General features: G+C 34.4%; 1 protein-coding gene across 1 annotated transcript in view; it reads left to right on the top strand.

Moving 5' to 3' along the window:
- Positions 1-10,996, top strand: part of LOC144371884 (tyrosine-protein kinase Yes-like) — a 203,004-nt gene extending 192,008 nt beyond the window's left edge. The window contains exons 2-6 of the mRNA XM_078035193.1: positions 1,283-1,555; positions 5,356-5,455; positions 8,147-8,245; positions 9,513-9,616; positions 10,989-10,996. Coding sequence (XP_077891319.1) covers positions 1,291-1,555; positions 5,356-5,455; positions 8,147-8,245; positions 9,513-9,616; positions 10,989-10,996 — 576 coding nt within the window. The 5' untranslated portion in view covers positions 1,283-1,290. The remainder of the gene's footprint in view (positions 1-1,282; positions 1,556-5,355; positions 5,456-8,146; positions 8,246-9,512; positions 9,617-10,988) is intronic.
- The last annotated feature ends 10,093 nt before the right edge of the window (positions 10,997-21,089 follow it).

The following is a 21,089-nucleotide window of genomic DNA, read 5'->3' as shown; positions in this document are numbered from 1 at the left end:
TTGATTGAAACTACAAACTTTGAAGTCATTCATTACACATGTATAAAAACTAAGTGTCAATAAATACTATAAATACTAAGATGAATAAATGACCACTTTTTTCTTTGTGTTTTCTCTCCCCATATTCAGCTTATCATCTACACTTATTTATTCTGCATATCAACTAACTCATTTTTCCTTTCATAATTTACTGCTCCATGTTTCTTATTTTGCTTTTTTCTCATATGGGTCATTAAATGATGATGTTTTCTAATACTTTTATTTTAGTAGCAGTTGCCTTTTTTTGTGGGGGGGGGTACTCGGGGGCACTCAACCGCTGAGCCACATCCCCAGCCCTGTATTTTTATTTTTATTTTTTTATTGGTTGTTCAAAACATTACAAAGATTGCAGAATCACATCGGTTACACATCCACATTTTTACATAATGCCATATTAGTAACTGTTGTATTTAGAATTTAGAGACAGGGTCTCACTGAGTTACTTAGTGCCTATTGCTGAGGCTGGCTTTTAACTCATGATCTTCTTACCTCACCCTTGTAAGCCACTGGGATTACAGATGTGCACCACTTGCCCGGCAGCAATTGCTTTTTTTTTTTTAAGTTGTAGGTGGACACAATATCTTTATTTCATTTTTATGTAGTGCTGAGGATTGGAAGAAGTGCCTCACATGTGATAGGCGCACACTCTACTACTGAGCTACAATGCTAGCCCCAGCAATTGCCTTTTATTGTTTAGTTTATAATTCCTTCATAGTTTTCAGTATATATTTAAATTCAGTATATACTTAAATTTCCAGACCCATCTTGTTTTTATGTGCGTATTCAATTGTCACATCTTTAGAATGTGTCCACTTAAAGTAGTGATCTGAAAACCCTTCAACTGTGAGTTTCTGAGACTGCTTATATTTTAATATTTACAGCTATATTTTGAATTAATATTACATAACTGAAGTTATGAATGTTTACTCTTTCAGAATTTACCAGGCAGTCATCATTCACCTGCTTTCTTCTGAATGTTATAGGATGGGAAAAACTACAACTAAGAATTACTGTTTTTAAAAAAGAATTACCTTTAAAGTTACTATTTGTAGTTTATTTGCTGCTCAATTTAAGTTTTTATAGTTGTCATATATAGGATAATGGGACATAATTTAATACTGCTTTTTTTCTGGGTAGCAAGGCTGGGAGGATGCTTTATTTAAAGTCATATTTTCCATTGTATTTTTTTAAAGTATGATGTATATTAGCTATTTCTCAAAATACTTGCCTGTTTCCTCTGTAGATTTGATAATGGGCTGCATTAAAAGTAAAGAAAACAAAAGTCCAGCTATTAAATATAGAACTGAAAACACGCCAGAGCCTGTCAGTACAAGTGTCAGCCATTATGGAGCAGAGCACACTGCAGTGGCACCATCATCTTCAGCAAAAGGAACTTTGGTTAATTTTAGCAATCTTTCCATAACACCATTTGGAGGATCCTCAGGGGTGACTCCTTTTGGAGGAGCATCTTCCTCATTCTCAGTGGTGCCAAGTTCATATCCTACTGGTTTAACAGGTGAAATTTAAATGGATAATTATGTTGCCTGTTTGAGAACATAACCTTGGGCAGTACATACTTATGGTCTATTTGCTAAGAAAAATATCTTACTGGAGGACTTTTAAAAATTGTATATGTGAAAATTCAATATCTAACATAAAAATTAAAGTCAATATATATATATGGTTCTGGGAAATTTGGTGACAGTTTGATAGGGTTATACTTTTAATTATTTCATTAATTTACCAGTAATTATTAAGCAATTAATATGTGGCAGGCACTGGGAAAATGAAGATTAAAAACATACATTCCTCTTCCAAGAATCTTATAACTTCTCAGGATTAGAAAGTGCTAACTAGTATTAAAGTAATCCAGTAGTTACTTAATAAGTGTTAATTATTTGGCATTACAGTCACGATAATGCAGTATTTCTATCAGATACTATGATTTATAAAAGAAAAATCCTGAGGCTCAGAAAAAATTTTCCCCCAGAGATTATAAGCATAAGAGCTTGGATTCAGTGTCATACTGCAGGACTCCCATTTTTACATTATCATATCTTTTCAGAGAACAGCAAGAAGAGATAGTTGACAATCTTCCATGGATACAGAATGCCCTAAAAAAGTAGATTTTAAAAACTTGAAAAAGAGAAAATGAGCTCTTACATTACATGAGGGCTCCTGCATCAGGATGCTTTTCCCTTGAAATAACAAAGCACAGGTAGCTAAAGCAAAGAAGATGAACTTCAAGATTCATTTGTGTGGCAGTTCCATGATATCAACAGGATTTGGGTTTATTTCATCTGTTTCCTGTTTATCCTTAGGCATAAACAGCTACCAGCATCAAATGGAGTAACATATGTCCTTATTTTTTTTAAAAAAAAAATATTTATTTATTTATTTATGTATCTTTTAGTTTTAGGTGGACACATTATTTTGTTTTTATGTGGTGCTGAGGATCAAACCTGTGCCTTATGCATGCTAGGTGAGCACTCTGCCACTGAGCCACAACCCTAGCCCTAACATATGTCCTTATTAACAGCCTGTGGGGGCAAAGGAGAAATCTCTGTCACAAGCATGGATTATAAATTTGTCTCCTCAGTTTGTTCACCTCTGAACCAATAATAGTGAGGACTGCCATACACTGATTCTGTTAGACAACATTTGGAGAATATTGGACAACACCACAATCACAGTCCTAATTCCAGCGTTCTGACTGCAAATATTTCAATAATCTATGGCCATGATGATATTTCTGTCATTAGTAAAAAGTTTAACTTATTTTCAGGATTATATGTTTTTGAAAGTTACTAATTCAAAATGATGAAAATAAATTTTAATACTTAAAAGACATACTTTAGTTACTTTAAATTTTTATTGATGTGCATAGTGGACATGGTGGTGCACACCTGTAATCCAAACAACTGTGTAGGCTGCGGCAGGAAGATCACAAGTTTGAGGCCAACTATGGCAATTTACAGAGACCTTTTTTCAAAATAAAAAGGGCTATGACTGGGGATGTAGCTTAGTGGTAGAACTACAATCTGGGTGCAATCTCCAGTACTGAAGAAAAAGAAAAAGTATTTATTCATATGAAATACCCCATTCAAAGATGTTCACTTATTAACTCTTGTAAAAAACAGAGTGTCTTTGCATATAGGTATAAGAGATGGGCAAGACAAACAAGGCTTCTCTCCTGATAGAGTTTACCTAATAATGTTGATTGAACAATAATTAGTGAACAAACAACTAAATAAGTTGAGATCAGTATTTCTTAATTCTATGAAGGAACTAGCAAGAATAATTGGTAATGATCCTGTAGTTGATCAGGGAAAGCCTCCTTGAGAAGAAATCATTTTAACTGATATTTGATTGATGAGAATGAACTATCTGCAGACCTCAGGAAAGAGCAGAATTTCTAGGAAGAGGGAATAACAAACACAAAGTTCAAGAGAAACAAATGGACTGGAAAGTTTTTAAGAACTGGTGGGAAGAACAATGTAGGCAGAGAGGAGAGTTGTATGATGTGATATTGATGTTAGGATACCACTATTACTTAGTACTAGATAGACTCTAGTAAGGAGTTTGGATTTTTTCTGAAGCTGGGAAGAAGCTCATCAAGATTATATGTAAAGGATTTTGCTTAATGGAATTCCCTTTTAAAAAAACTCATTCTTGCTGCTCTGTGGAGAAGTAGATTAATTAGCCAGTACTCATAGCCCCAGCAGTTCCAGTAAGAAATGACATGGATTGGGATTTAGGGGGCAGCAGTGGAAATGGAAAATAGATAAATGAAATATTATAGATGTAGAACTGGTAGTATTAGTAGTAGAATTGGCTCAAGTTATTACCTGACTTGATTCTAGTGCTATTTGCTTAAATAGAGAGGATTTGGGTAAATACAGGTTAGAGAAGAAAAATCAAGAGCTTCATTTTGTACATGTTTTAAATGGTTATTACACATTCAGTAGTGATGTCAAAAAGCAGTTGGTACATGACTAAAACTTGGGATAGAAGCCAGATGAATGAACTTTGGTTTGCTATTATTTTATATTTAGAGACGGTAGATTTTATACTGCTTTTTACATTTTGTATTTAGAGACAGTACGTTTTATACTGCTTTCTACATTTCATATTTTTGCTTAGTCTGTAATTTTACTAACTGCCTTTCTTCCTACCATTAAAAAAAATCTATTGATGGATGGATGTAAACTAACCATTGATATTTGCCAAGTCAGCGGAATTACATTGAGTAAAATATATACATATTGAAATTAAGAATATGTTGGAACAGAGCTCAGTGATAGAGCATTTGCCTTGCTTGTGCGATGTCCTTGCTTGTGCGATGCCTTGCTTGATCTCTAGCACTGAAAAAAAATTAAAAAAGAATAAGTTCAAATCTATAGTACAATCTAGTGACCATAGCTAATAACAATGTATTGTAGTCTTCAAATTTGCTGAGAAATTTTAAGTTTTCTCACCAAAAAAAAAAAAAAGAAATATGTGAAGCAATGCATATGTGAATTAACTTGATTTAACCATTTCACCGTGTATTCATGTTTCAAAACATTGTGTCATATGTGATAAATATATACAATAAAAACGAATTATATATTATGGGAAGTTTAGCCAGAATACCTGTCTGAAATAATTTTAAGCACTGACAAGTCATGCATATTGTATACATTTGTTCTATTGTTATTTGTTTTGCTTACATATAATAGTTTGGCTGTTCAGTGCGCTCTTCTCTTAAGCATCTGCACATGTTGCTAAATATGAGTTATTTTTGGAATTTATACTTTATAATTCATATCGGCCATGCCATTAAACTTCCACGACAAACCCAACAGTTTTATTTTTAAGGTAAGTATATAGTAAGTTAATCTTACTAAAACCCTAGTGTTTAGTATTAATGATTATGGATGTAAATGTTCACCTGTTGTTTATAAGAAGTTGAGAAGATTAATGTCAGTAGTCTATAGTGCTCCAGTAGTGTTCTTCCTTCCAAAGAATTGGTTCGAAATTTGACTGTCTTTTCAAGCCAGAGGCATTGGTTCAGAATCAAATTAAATTTGTTTCCGAGTCTATAGAGTTTTAGAATATGTAAACTACAGTGATTTTGTGGAAGGTCTTAAGAGAACATCTCATTATTTAAACTCCAGCTGCTTAGAGCCCCAACTTTTAGAAGCCCCAATTGTCTAAAAATAGATTTTGAAAACTAGAGAGAAAAAATAAGATTTTTGCTGGCAATATTTTTTTATTTCTCTTTTGTTTCATTTTATCTATATAATTTACCTTGGTCTTTTTTTCCTTTGCTAGGTGGTGTTACTATATTTGTGGCCTTATATGATTATGAAGCTAGAACTACAGAAGATCTTTCATTTAAGAAGGGTGAAAGATTTCAAATAATTAACAATACGTAAGTGTTGAGTATTCTGAGAGGGAGAAATACAGACAGACACTTGTTCTTTACATTGAAACTTATAAGCTAGTTTATGATCCGGAGATAAGCATGATAGGGTATGAATCTCTGACCTCTGTGCTGGATAGATTTAGTTCCTTGAGACACGTGACATAATACTGCCTATAGAAGTTACTACTTCTACAAATTGTGCTGCTGTGGTTCAGCCATAAAGAGTAGAGATTTAAGAATGAAGAGTTGTAGCTAATAAAAAATTTTTTTTTAAATGAAGAGTTACTGAGGGGGCATATGCAAATATATTACTTTAAAAATCTTTTATAAAGAAAATTCTTTGTTCCTATTTAAGTATCCAGATGATTTAAAGATCTTTTCTTTTTTCTAAAAAACAAAGCCAAAAAGTTGAATAAGGAACTTTTGTACTCCCAAATGGACCAAATTAAGTTGCTTTTTTCTTATGTAACTCTCAAGACTTTCTTTAATTTAGTGATCCACATAGAAAATTTGATCCTTGTTTTGGAAAACCAGCCCATAATTTCATTAGCAAGCATAACAATCACTTATAACTTCTTGAAATATATACTTATAGTCCCTTTGATTCCAGTCATGTTTCCCTCTATCCTTGTTTCCATCTGTTACCAGTTATTGTTCCAGAATGTAAAATACGATCATGACTATCTTGCTTTAAAGCAAGTCAAAAAAAAAAAAAAAACATGAGTAGCCATCATTCCCTGAGGATTTATTATGTGTTTCTTCAAATCCTTTTTAACTCTACCAATCAGCCATACTGTAGTAGGTGGAATTTTCTAAGTACACTAGAGTTTCTTGCCCTTTCCATGCCTTCACACATACTACTTTTTTCTGGAGTGACTGTTTCTCCATTCTCCTCCTTCTCTCCCTTTTTCTGTCCCTTCCTTTGTGCTGGGGATTGAACCCAGGGCCTCCTGTATATTAAACAAGTGTTCTAACATTTATGCTCTACAACCCATGTCCTGCTATATTGTTTCTATTAGGTATTCACATAGCACCTTATGCAGACTTCAGTCCCAGCTTCCAGGGAACTTTTAATTTGTCACTTAGCTTGTCATTCTTTTAGGTTAGTAGTTCTCAACCTGGGGCAAAATTACCTGGGAGATATTTGGCAATGGCTGGAAATATTTTTGGTTGTCATCAGGGTGTTGCTACTATCATCTACGAAGTAGAGGCCAGTGATATTGGTAAACATCCTACTATGCATGCAGCAAAGATTTATCAAATCCAAAATGTCAGTATTATTGAGGCTGCAAAACCCCACTCTAGACTGAGTTATTTAAATTTAAGGACTGTCTTTTTACCTTTTTTCCATACATCCTGAGTGGCATCTATCACTCAGTAGGTATTCGGTTCATATGAATCAGATTGCTTATCAGGATCAAATACAATTCTATTTGTATGTTTCAAAATCATTAACGTACTAGAAAACCAAAAACCAAATGTACAAGTTTGTAAATGTTTGAATTACCAAAGGGCTTTCCATTTCAGTTTTTGAGAGCAAAATCAATGAATATTTTTAAAATTTTGGTCTAAAAAATACATTTAATCTTTTTTTTTAATTTTTTTTTGGTCAATGGTGCCTCACACATGCTAGGCAAGCGCTCTGCCACTGAGCCACAACCCTATCCCTACACTTAATTTTAAGTAGTGAATGTCATGTACATCATCCTTATTAGAGACTAATATTTGTTCTTTTCATATTACTTTTGTAACAGTCAAGGTTTTTATACCACAAACCATATAGTTCTCATATTCTGAATTATGACTTAATTTGAGTATATTGAATTATTTTTAGATAACATTTTTCTAGAAATTGAGCTTTTTATTATTGTTTATTATTAATTGCTTTTCTATAAGGAGTGCTCAGGCCTCATAATTTTTTTTTCTAAAATGACTAAAACAAGAACATTATAATTTTGTGTACTGTTAAAAAGAAAAGCATTCAACAACAACAAAGAACTATTGATATGTGCTAAAACATAGATTAACCTTGAAAAAAATATATGCTGAGTGAAAAGCCAGTCACAAAAGACCACATAAATCATTCCATTTATATGAAATGCCCACAATATTCATATCCATAGAGATGGACAGCAGTTAAGTGGTTGCCAATAGTGGAAGGGGTTGGAGGTGATTACTCATAAGTATTGGGGTTCTTTTTGTGGTGGTAAAAAATATTCTAAAATTTATTATGAAATGGCTATACAGCTCTATGAATATATTAAAAACCACTAAGTTTGTACCTTAAATTGGGGAGTATTATGGTAAGCAAATTATCTCAAGCTCTTAAGAAATTCAGACAAAGATGAATAATTTGAAAGTTTATTCAAAACTACTTAGTTCAGTATAGTTTATTGTCTTAGGTTGAAAAAATTATGAAGAGGAATAAAAGATACTATAATTGAATTTTTAGTGTATGGTGTTTGGGGCTTTTGTTGTTGATTTATTGTAGTAGTATGTAATTATACTTTTGCTTAGTCTTAATTTCTTTAATTCATTTAACTTATTTTTAAAATGTTGTTCTTTTACAATGTTGAGTTTAATTCTTGATCAAGTGAATGCATAAGTAGAAAAATGGAAGTTATATCTCTCATTTACTTGAAATAAGAAAGTGCAATATATTATACGTTGTGGTAATTGTTGTTTTATGTGTTTCAGGGAAGGAGACTGGTGGGAAGCAAGATCAATTGCTACAGGAAAGAATGGTTACATCCCTAGCAATTATGTAGCGCCTGCAGATTCCATTCAGGCAGAAGAGTATGGCAGTACTTCATATTTTATTGATTATTTTGATTTTTAAAATGTTTTAATGCACATTCTACTTAGCCACAATTTTACACACACACAATTACATACCAGTCTTAATACAGCTAATGTATCATTAATAGATGTTACTTGAGAATTCATAATTAATGCTGTAGTATCTGCTTAGATTGGTATCCTGAGTAAATCTTAATCATATTTTTATGCCTTGTCTTTTTCCTTTAGTTTTCCACTTAGTTTTTAAAATTATCTAGTCCTTTTCATATTCTGCAGACTTTCTTCAAAATTTACCTCAGAGAGGAGATTGTTTCAGTGTTTAACTTCTTGATTTAGGTATTTGCATTGTGGTTATGTAGGACAGTATCCTTGTCTTCTACAAAGCATACACTGAAGTATTTAGGGTAATGATTCAGCATTTTGGCAACATTCAGTCAGTTCAAAGGGGAAAAAAGATGTAAACACATGCACCCAACATATAAAGGAAGGTGGGAAATAAAGAATATAACAAAGTAAAATATTAACAGCTGGGGAACTTGGGAGTTCTGTGTACTATTCTTACAACTTCTAAAATGTTAGAAGTCAGTTTCAATAACATTACTTTTTTGGTCCAACTAGTTGTTCTGGAATCTATAAATAATAACCTCTTTTTCATATTACAACAGTTAACACAGCGTCTTGCATATAGCTAGGGGTTGTCAATACTTGTTTGTTTTATTAACATTTGCTTCAATTACTATTTTTACTATAACATTTGTTACTTTTGTTCTTTTGCATTCTTCACTGTTCTGTGAGTCTTTTCATAGCAAAGATTGTCATTTTTATTCATTAAACTTTATTAAATCAAACTCATATGAAATTAGAGTTCCTCATAATTTGAATATTATATACTTAGATCTTATCAATACAGGTGATCACATGTTATCAGAGAACAACTTCTGTTCTTCCTACCTGTATGTGTCACTGACAGAAAAGATCTGTTATTTGCTGTCTTTCTCCATTTGCTGTTTCCATGACTGCCAGGTAGAGTTCCAGTGACATGTTGAGTAGTCAGTACATGGAAATACTATCAGATATTTTAACAGTGATATTTGTAAATTCTTCTTTAATAAATAAAAATTTATTTTTTACTATATCCTAAGCATGTTCTGTAGCTATTCTTTGTCAGCTCTCCTATCCCATTTCACTCTTATTTATTTGTGAATATAATTTTTCTGACCTTCAAACCTTCCCAACTCAAAACATCATTAATTTTTTTTTCTAGATGGTATTTTGGCAAAATGGGGAGAAAAGATGCTGAAAGATTACTTTTGAATCCTGGCAATCAACGAGGTATATTCTTAGTAAGAGAAAGTGAAACCACTAAAGGTATGATTATTATTATATTAATATAAAATTTTGTTTGTCCAGTATTTTAAGAAAGAGATAATAAGCATTTATTTTCTTCCTCCCAGGTGCTTATTTCCTCTCTATTCGTGATTGGGATGAAGTAAGGGGTGACAATGTTAAACACTACAAAATTAGGAAACTTGACAATGATGGCTACTATATAACAACCAGAGCACAATTTGACACTCTTCAGAAATTGGTGAAACACTACACAGCTAAAAATTATTTCCTCATGCTCTGTTGTATGAGAACAAAATTCATGTCCTCATCTCTCTTAAGGGTTAGCATACTACTACTTTATACACAGTATGTGCCCAGTGTATGTTAGTATTCTAGTTTTAAAATGAGAACAGGTAGTTCTTAGTATCTGAATTGGGTTATTGGATAGTGTGCTAAAATTAGACTGTTGTTGAAATTTTTATATCTTACAAGCATAATTTTTACAGTGGAGTTCCATTTCATAATGTACAAATACATTTTGAGGCTGGGTGCAGTGGCACATGCCTTAAATCCCAGCAGTTCCAGAGACTGAGACCACGAGGATAGTGGGTCCAAAGCCAGCCTCAGCCAAAAGCAAGGCATTAAACAACTCAGTGAGACCCTGTCTCTAAATAAAATACAAAATATGGTGTGTCTCAGTGGTTGAGTGTCCCTGAGTTCATTGCCCAGTACCCCCTCCCCCAAAATATATTATAGAAAATAAATGAAAAACATAAAAGCAAATATTTTATTTATAAACACAGGTAAGTAGCTAAAGCTAAACACTTTGACACAAAAAGCTGTATCACATATCCTCTTGGATTACCTTCCCCTTCAGTGGCTGATCTCCTAAGATTTCCTAGAATATAAACCCAATAAAATATGGTCTGAAGGTATATTTTTCTTAGAAGATTAACCTGTGGCAACTATAGATATTCTTGTCTTTCAAAGATTTTGGAAATATTCAACTGTGGAGTCTTATGTCTCAGAATTTTTTATTATCAATTAATTATGTAAATGCATCTAAGTCTTTAAATTATTAGTACTGGATGAGGGAAAGTTTCCATGGTAATATCTTCTTCAATGACAGGTAACTATAAACTGAGTCTACCAAGTCAATCAGCAGTCTTGACATCAATCAAATATGTTACCAAGCAGTGCCAACACATAATTGCCCTTGCTAGAATAGAAAATTTGTGTGGTTGGTAACCATTCTTGATGAGAATGGGAGGAAACATGTCTCATTTACAATAAGAAAGACTGTATGAGAAAGATGCACAGATCAAGCCATTATAAATCTAAAGTTCCTTACATTGTGGCTCTCTTATTCAAAATTCAGTTAACTAAGTGAATTTTTTCCTGCTGGGAACAGTGGTGTGAATAGCTGTAATCCCCATGGCTTGGGAGGCTGAGGCAGGAGGATTGCTGGTTTAAAGCCACCCTCAGCAATTTATTACGGCCTTAAGCAATTTAGCAAGATCTTGTTTCAGAATATAAAAGGGCTAGGGATGTGACTCAGTGGTAAAGTGCTGGGTTCAATCTCCAGGAAAAAAACAACAACAAAAAAAGAAATAACAATTAATAAAAGCATTCTCTTAGGGATCAAATAAATCCCATTTATTAAATCAGAAATTTGGAGGTAGACAGACCTGGCTTTGAATCCCATCACTTATTAACTGTGGGACCTTGAGAAAGTTTCCTAAATTTTCCAAGCCTCATTTTTATGAGCAATTTATAAAGAGCCAAATTAACATAATAGCTAGAGCATAAGTATTCAGTAAACAATAACATAAAAATATATTTAACAAAATGTTTCACTTCTTATATGTGTTTTTTTTTTTACTTCTTGTAAACAACTTCCTTTTTGTTTTTAGAGAAAAACTTATGACAGTTTTTCTATAATTTATGACCCCTTTTTAAGCATTTATATACTCTGTAGCTTAATTTTTATACATAATTCATTTTACATTGTAGTTTTATTCATTTATCTAGAACATGCTGATGGTTTACGCCACAAGTTAACAACCGTGTGTCCAACTGTGAAACCCCAGACTCAAGGTCTAGCAAAAGATGCTTGGGAAATCCCTCGAGAATCTTTGCGACTAGAGGTTAAACTAGGACAAGGATGTTTTGGTGAAGTGTGGATGGGTAAGAAGCCTGAATTTTTGGTTTTTGTCAATTTTTAGCCACAGATTAAAGTGCCGCAATTTTATTACAAATATATATATATAATATTAAATATGTAATATAATTGCTATTCATTGAAATTTGTTCTAAAATCCCTTAAAATATTGATTAAAATAGTAAGAGGTATTGTTTCTCTAGGAACATGGAATGGAACCACAAAAGTAGATATCAAAACACTAAAACCAGGTACAATGATGCCAGAAGCTTTTCTTCAAGAAGCTCAGATAATGAAAAAAATTAAGACACGATAGATAAACTTGTTCCACTCTATGCTGTTGTTTCTGAAGAACCAATTTACATTATCACTGAATTTATGTCAAAAGGTAAGTGTATATTAGTATCTTTTGGAATATTCATGTTGGTAACTTCTTTACAAAAGAATCATTCATTTCAGTTTTTATAAAAATGGAGTCTTATTGCATAGTACTTTCTAATTTATGATTATTTTGGAAGCATTTGAAAATAGAAATGGGACATTTTGGTTTTGTTTTTGTTGTTTGCTAGTCTGGGGATTGAACTCGGGAATGCTCTACCACTAGAGTTATATTACCAGCACCCCCCCACACACACCCTTTTTTTTAATTTTCTTTCTTTCTCTGTCTGTCTCTCTTTTTTTTTTAATTGAGACAGGGTTTCACTAGGTTGTCCAGGCTGGCCTTGAACTTGCCATCCTCCTGTCTGAGCTTCCCAAATTGCTAGGATTACAGGCATGTGCCACCATGCCCCCAAAAATGTGACACTTTGTTAATGAAATAGTGGTTAGTTCCAGTTATTCCGGAGGATTTACAAAGTTTTAAAGGATGCCTAGGCAGTTTGAATTTATTTTGAAAGTAGGTGTTTTATTTTTAAATATGTTTTTTAGTTGTAGATGGACACTCAGCACCACATAAAAATAAATGAAAGTAGATTTGACTGAAGAAAAAAACAAAATATACAACAAAATATACAAACTGAGTTAAAATGATAAAATCAGAATGATATTCAGGTAGTACTGAAGCAAAGAAAAAAGGTAAAATTAAAGGAAATTTGTTTTAATGTAAACACAGTCTGTATACTCAGGACTCCTAGAAACTTCTTTTCTCCACTACTGTCAACTGCAGTTTCTCCATCTTTCAAACACAGACCACAAGGTGAGATCTTCTGTAACAGAGCTAGTTATGGCCAAGAAAAAGAGAAAAGAAAGTTGATGTTCTTTCCTCTTCATCCCTAGGCTACTGATGCTTTAGAAGAAGGACGAGTAAATCTGCAAGTATGCTTACTGGCTCAATTTTTACCCATTTGAATTTGATCTTTTTTTTTTCTTTTAAGTTGTAGATGGACACAATATTTTTATTTTATTTATGTATTTTCGTGTGGTGCTGAGGATCGAACAAAGTGCCTCACATGTGCTAGCAAGCACTTTACCACTAAGCCATAACCCCAGCCCTTGATCTATTTTTTAAGTTATTTTATTTTTTTACTCTCTTGAATCAAACTAAATAACTGCACAGGTTATGTTACCCTCTCCATAGTCTACCTTGACCAATGATATAGTTCCCTCTAGTGGTAACAAGGGCAACAACAAGATACATATTTACTATAGGAATTTTTTTTTTCTCAAAAGGGACTGAAACAAACTGACATAGCCTGTTAATTGATAGTCAGAACATACCTAAACCCAATAATTCATGGCTCTCTTTGGGAAGAGTTTCTACTGTAAACAGCTTCCAAGTATACCTTTTCAAAGAGTACTCTGGTTGAACTAGAAGACAAAGGAGAAAGGGATAAGGAAGAAATTTAAATCAAGACATTGCTAACAAAAGAAATATAATGGAAGTAAAGCTAATGGTTCATTTATCTCTGTATTACTTTACAAATTATTTAATTTTGAGAATATGTTAGAATTCTGTGTTGTCAGATCACTAGTTTAGGATTATTTCTAGGTAAGTGGTTAAGAATACAAGATAACAAAAGTCCTTTCTAGTTTTGAAACTCAGAAATTCCCCATTTTGGTTTTTAGCTTAGCAGTTGGCCCCTATAATACATCCAGACTCATTGCCTTATGTGCTCCAGTGTAAACCCACTGTTTTGGACAGATAGATTGTTTTCATTCCTTGCTTCCATTACTTGGAATTTCTTTTTCCTATCTCCTGGCCATTTGCTACATTCAGTTGTAATTTCTCTTTGTCTCCTTGAGCTTGGAGCCATTCCTCTGACTTTCTGTTTCACAGCATTGTTGTTTAAGAAAACAATCCAATTTTATGTTTTATAAAATAAATCTTAGTTTGGATTTGTCTGATGGTTTCTCTTTATTAAATTAAAGCATGTGTATGTTTTTAACTAGTGATAGAAAGAGGCAACAAATAGACATTTCTTCCTGGCTTTTCACTTTGCTGTATTCATAGTATTTTGCTTTTCCATTATAATTTCTGCTAAAATTAAGAGACATTGGTCAAGCCAGCACTTCCACAGCAGCTCATTTAGTTATAACCATATCTGAATTCTTGAATCATATTGATTTAAAATGTTATATTTTTTGAGGGCTGTGGCTGTGGCTCAGTGATAGAGTGTTTGCCTGGTACATGTGAGGCTTTGGGTTCGATCCTCAGAACCACATAAAAATAAATAAAATAAAGTCCATCAACAACCGAAAAAATATTTTTTAAAAAATATATTTTGGGATATAAAACTTAGAATCTTGATCAAAGCAGAAAAGAATGACACCAATTTGATGACATTTTCTGTAGGGAAAGGGAAAATGGTACATTTTCCCTTTTTTTCATGTGTTATAAAGAGAATAAATTTCAGTTTAGGGGTCTTTTCTAGAATCTTTGAGGTAATTATTCAGAAATTTCAAAACTACAAAAGAAACTTTTTTTAAAATAAAAAGTTGAGAAATTTTGTTAGAGTTTGGTTATTTGGGGGAAGAGGAATATTTATGTCAATCTTAATGTAAAATCTACTTATTTTCCATGGATATTTCACTGTCCCTTACAGGAAGTTTATTAGATTTCCTTAAGGAAGAAGATGGAAAATATTTGAAACTTCCACAGCTGGTCGATATGGCTGCTCAGGTATTTGCATATAGATATATCAACTTGAATTGAAAGTTAACATTTAAAATGTAGAATAATCTTACCTAAATAATACAGTTTATGTAGAAAAGTAAAGGAATTTTAGAACAGAAAGGAACTTTGGAGATAATCCAGCATTAGCTCCTAGTATTACAAATAATATAGTATCTAAAGACCAGATGGATTTAAAATTTACAAAACGTGTTCATAGCAGAACATATTAAAACTAGCTATGGAACTCCCAGTTCAGTGCTATCCCATATATTATGACCCTTTAGAAAGCATTTTCACAGATACAAAATCTATTTATATTTCAACAGATAAATCTGAGAAAATTAAAATGGCTGGGCAAGGTAGCTCATGTCTGTAATCCCAGTAACTCCCAAGGCTGAGGCAGGAAGATTACAAGATCCAGGCCAGCCTTAGCAATTAAGTGAACCTCTCAGCAACTTAGTGAGACCCAGTCTCAAAATGAAAAAATTAAAAGGATTCAGGGACTGTAGCTCAGTGGTAAATTGCCCTGGGTTAAATCTCCAGTACAAAAAAAAAAGGAAGAAAATTAAAATGGATGATTAGTCTTCCAAAGAAAATATTAAAAATCTAAAGTGTATGCTGAATTTTTTATTTACTATGGTCCTAAATAAGAATTAAAATGGCAATATGCTGTTAAGAATGAGTCTTTTGAGCTGGGGTTATGGCTCAGCGTTAGAGTGCTTGCCTAGCACGTGCAAGGCCCTGGGTTCAATCCTAAGCACCACATAAAAATAAATAAATAAAGGTACTGTGTCCATCTACAACTTAAAAAAAAGTAAAAAACATCTAAATATCATGCTCCTTACCAAAAAAATATATATTAAAAAAAAAAAAAGAATGAGTCTCTTTAGGCTAGACAGAGTAGTACACACATAATCCCATTGAATCAGGAGGCCAAGGCAGGAAGATAACAAGTTTAAAGCCAACCTCAAAAGCTTAGGGAAACCCAATCTCAAAATAAAAGGGTCTAGGGATTGTAGCTCAATGATTAATATGCACTCCTGGATTCAGTCCCTGGAACCCCCCCCAAAAAAAAAAAATCTTTTTTAACTCTACTGAATTTTTGTTCTATTAAAGTGTAATGTTTCTATTCAAATATATTATAGGTGTTCGAAGGGCCTTTTATTGAACTCAGTTGACATAACTGGTAATGCAGTTTTTACTGCTCAGTGAGCTTCCACATGGCCACAGAATCTGGCAGTTTAGAGGAACTTTATACAGAGGAACTATACATATAACACTGGCATATGCCAGGCCTTGAGGTCAAAATTCTAGATACTTTGTGTTAGGGTATCTGAACCTTTTTTTTTTTTTTAAGTCAGGTACATGTTTTAGGTTTTAGGAGCCATATACAATCTCTGTCAGACCCCATCCTCCTCCTCCTTACAACTCTTTAAAAATAGAAAAACCATTTTTAGTTCTCGGGCAATATAAAAACAGTTTGCAGGCCACGTTAGGCTGCAAGCTCATTTACTGTTTTCCACCTGTGCTTACAGGACATCTTAGGCTGTGCCTGATGCGAACTTTGATAGACTTTTATCCAGAAGTTCTAAATAACCCTGTGACTTATCTTTTCTCCCAACCACTGACACAGGAAGACATTAGGACATTGAGCTGCTAATGGTTACTAGATACACTGAGTGGTACCCTCAAAAAAGGTGTTAGATTTTTGGTGGTTGTGCTGGGGATGCGTCCAATTTTTAAAAGCTGGATTTAGCCTGCATTTTTATTATAGTGTTTTCTATTTTACCTACTAGCTCCTAAGTAATATGCCTGTTACTATCATCTCCTTTTGAGATATATGATTTTCCAGTGATCTATTAAACATTAACCAAAATTATCTTCTCCCTGGTTCCTTCTGCATCATGTTTTGTATGTATCTGTTTTCTCCTTTACAAGATTGCTGATGGTATGGCATATATTGAAAGAATGAACTATATTCACCGAGATCTTCGAGCTGCTAATATTCTTGTAGAAGAAAATCTTGTGTGTAAAATAGCAGATTTTGGTTTAGCAAGATTAATTGAAGACAATGAATACACGGCAAGACAAGGTAAGAGTACTTTTATTTAAATGCTTGTAATCTATTGTCCTTTATTTTTTTCTCACTTAAAACTCTTTTCAATAGGCAGTTTTATAGAGTAAGAATAATTACAGGTCCATCAGCAACCCACATAGGACTCTTAGATCCCCACCCATGCAGGAAACCTGGTGGTCACTGTCCCACAGGATCCTCAGCCATCACTCCTGTGTAGACCCCCATTATCAATGTGGGCTCCCCCAGTGTTCCTATAGGAACACTACAATCACTGCCATAGCTCCATACATGTGGTAGCCTGCACCTGGGGACACTGGACAGGGTCTGGAGACAGCTGCCAGTACATCTAGATCTCTGAACATGCCACCGAATGCCACTACCAGGCCAGACACAACCAACACCCTATCTCTGAAAGCAGTTGCCTCCAACTTGGGACACATTTGATGCCATCTTTAATAAGGGCAACTCCTAGCTTGGGACACAGGCTGGGGCCTAGAAGCAATATCAAGGTACCTAGAATCCCAAAATCTCCCCTCTCCCAAGCAGCTGCTAACCCCGCACAGTGCTTGCAGCCACACAGCAGGTCCATAGCTTACAGAGCCTGGTACTGCTCTGTTCAACATCTCTCTCTCCACAACAGGGAAGCAGTCCCCAGGGCACAGCCCATAAGATCTCTGGAGAATGGAGATTCTGATTGGGAAGTAGAAAGGGGCAAATGAAAAAGAGTCCAGAGACTAAATTAGAGGCCAGGAATTGTGAGGTCTCCAGGTGGGCCCAAAACAAGATCCTTGGGGTGCAGTCTCCCATGTGGATTGACAAGTGCTACACCATTTCCAGGAACTCCATCCCAAGACCAACCCTCCCACCCTAATAACCTTCACCATCCTGAGGGTGGAGACACCAGTAAACAACCCCAACTTGTAGAAGAGAAAAGAAGCAGAAAAGATACTACTGAAGTCCAACAAAACAATCTTGTATCTTCTTTTTAGATTTTTTTTTCTCTTTTCTCTCTTCTCCCACGTTTACATCCCCAACATTTGTAAAACAAAAAACTTTTCATGGATTAGGCTACTGTCTGATTACTATATTACAGTTCTATTGTATATTCTTTTATCTCCTATTTCTACATTATTCATTTCTTATTTTTATGTTTTGTGTTTTGTATTCCCTCTACTGTCTTCCCACTAACTTGTCTTCCCCAAAACACTTTCTCTTTTCTCCTGCTACTATTCAACTTCTTTTCATTACTCTTTAACTCTTGCTAAGATCTAATAACTCTATATCCTCACCTCCCACCTTCTTAACATCTCAATCTATACTTCACTCCTGGTTCTTTGTCCATCACAAGAAATTGTAGACCTATTTGCAAACCTGTTGTTTATGTTGTAGATAATGATTGAACTTGCCATTTCTGTATATTGTTACAAAGCCAGAAACATCTTAATAGCAGCTATTTGGTTTAAGGCTGCATAATTTTTGTATTGGGATCTGTGAATATTGATCTCCCCCTTAAAGGGGAGGTATTGGAGGAAATTAGGGACACTACAATCCTCCATAGTAAATAATGTGACTCCTTGAAAAAACAGAGCTGGAAGGGAAGATGAACATGAGAAACCAAGGGAAAAGTGTGCCCCAAACAAAAATGCTACATTATGGGAATCCATGACCACAACAGCAGGAGAAATGATAGAGAAGGAGCTGAGGAGGTACATAATTAAAATGTTCTATGAATTAAAATATTAAATAAGAGAGCAAATACAGGCAGCAAAAGATATTTTTGACAAAGATCTAAATAACCAAATATAAGAAGCAAAAGATTACTTCAATGGGAGATAGAAGTTCTGGAAAAAAATAATCAGAAATCATTGAAATGAAGGAAATAATAAACCACATTAAAAACTCAATAGGAAGCATCTCCAACAGAATAGATAACTTAGAACACTGAACTTCAGACAATGAAGACAAAGTATACAATCCTGAAAATAAAGTTGATCACAGTGAAGATGGTAAGAAACCATGAACACAACATTCAAGAATTATGGGATAATATGAAAAGACCAGACAGAGCTGCCCCACGCACCTGCAGGGTAGGCGGACCTGCGACCCACAAGCAGAACAGGTCCAGCGGCCTGCTGAGGGGCAGGCCTGCTCTCTCCCCCAGTGCCTGCAAGGTAGGCGGGACTGTGATCACTGGTATATCAGGCCCAGCAGCCTGCTGAGTGACAGAGCTGCCCCACGTGCCGCAGGATAGGTGGACCTGCGACCAACCAGCAGAGCAGACCTAGCGGCCCGCCAGCGTGGTAGACAGATCACCCCAACTGGAGGAGGATCACAGCTACTACCTGCTCTGCAAGGGAAATTTTTCAACTATACAAGAGCAATATAAATAAATAGAGGGAAAATTTCAAAAACAAACAGTTTTACCAAGCAGAAAGAAATGCGAGCAGTATGAAAAGACAAGGAACGAAAGGACCACAAGCAATGCAGGTCAACTCAACTCTAGAAGAGGTAATAGCTACAACAGATGGAATGTCAGATAAAGAATTCAAGATTTACATGCTTCAGATGATCTGGAGTCTCAAGGAAGACATGAGACAGCAAAATCAGACAATGAAAGATCACTTTGACAATGAATTACATAAACAAATCCAAGAAGCAAAAGATCAATTACACAGGGAGATAGAGGTAATAAAAAACAAACAAATAGAAATCCTAGAAATGCAGGAAGCAATAAACCAACTTAAAAACTCAATTGAGAATACTACCAGCAGAGTAGAACACTTAGAAGATAGAACATCAGACAATGAAGACAAAGTATTTCAACTTGAAAAGAACATAGACAGCTCAGCAAGACTGTTAAGAAACCATGAGCAGAACATCCAAGAAATATGGGATAACATAAAGAGACCAAACTTAAGAGTCATTGGGATACAGGAAGGCATAGAGGTCCAAACCAAAGGAATAAACAATCTACTCAATGAAATAATACGAGAAAACTTCCCAGACTTGAAGAATGAGACAGAATCCCAAATTCTAGAAGCCTACAGGACGCCGAATGTGCAAAACCATAAGAGATCCACACCTAGACACATTATAATGAAGATGCCCAACATACAGAATAAGGAGAGAATTTTAAAAGCTACAAGAGAAAGGAAGCAAATTACATTTAGGGGTAAACCAATCAGGATAACAGCTGACCTTTCAACACAGACTCTGAAAGCTAGAAGATCCTGGAATAACATATTTCAAACACTGAAAGAAAATGGGTTCCAACCAAGAATTGTGTATCCGGCGAAATTAAGTTTCAGGATGGAAGATGAAATTAAAACCTTCCACGATAAACAAAAGTTAAAAGAATTTGCAGCTAGAAACCATCTCTTCAAAAAATCCTTGGCAAAACTTTACAGGAAGAGAAAATGGAAAACAATAATGAAAACCAACAGTGGGGTGTAGGACAGTAAAGGGGGAAAAATAATCAAAGAGAAAAACAAATCAGGTTTAGTAGCATTAATAAACAAATATGGCTGGAAGAACAAACCATATCTCAATAATAACCCTAAATGTTAATGGCTTAAACTCACCAATTAAGAGACACAGGCTAGTTGAATGGATCACAAAACAAGACCCAACAATATGCTGCCTACAGGAGACGCATTTGATAGGAAAAGATATACATAGACTGAAGGTGAAAGGTTGGGAAAAATCATATCACTCATATGGACTGCGGAAACAAGCAGGAGTGTCCATACTCATATTAAATAAAATATATTTCAGGCCAAAGTTAATCAAAAGGGATAAAGAGAGACACTGCATACTACTCAAGGGAACCATACACCAACAAGACATAACAATCATAAATATATATGCCCCAAACAACGGTGCTGCTATGTTCATCAAGCAAACTCTTCTCAAGTTCAAGAGTCTAATAGACCACCATACAATAATCATGGGAGACTTCAACACACCTCTCTCACCACTGGACAGATCTTCCAAACAAAAGTTGAATAAGGAAACTATAGAACTCAATAACACAATTAACAACCTAGACTTAATTGACATATATAGAATATACCACCCAACATCAAGCAGTTACACTTTTTTTCTCAGCAGCACATGGATATTTCTCAAAAATAGATCATATATTATGTCACAGGGCAACTCT

The sequence above is a fragment of the Ictidomys tridecemlineatus genome, chromosome Y (genome assembly GCF_052094955.1).
Source record: "Ictidomys tridecemlineatus isolate mIctTri1 chromosome Y, mIctTri1.hap1, whole genome shotgun sequence".
NCBI classification, from domain to species: Eukaryota; Metazoa; Chordata; class Mammalia; order Rodentia; family Sciuridae; genus Ictidomys; species Ictidomys tridecemlineatus.
Note: the sequence above shows the minus strand (reverse complement) of the source record. Positions and strands in the feature narration are given on the sequence as shown.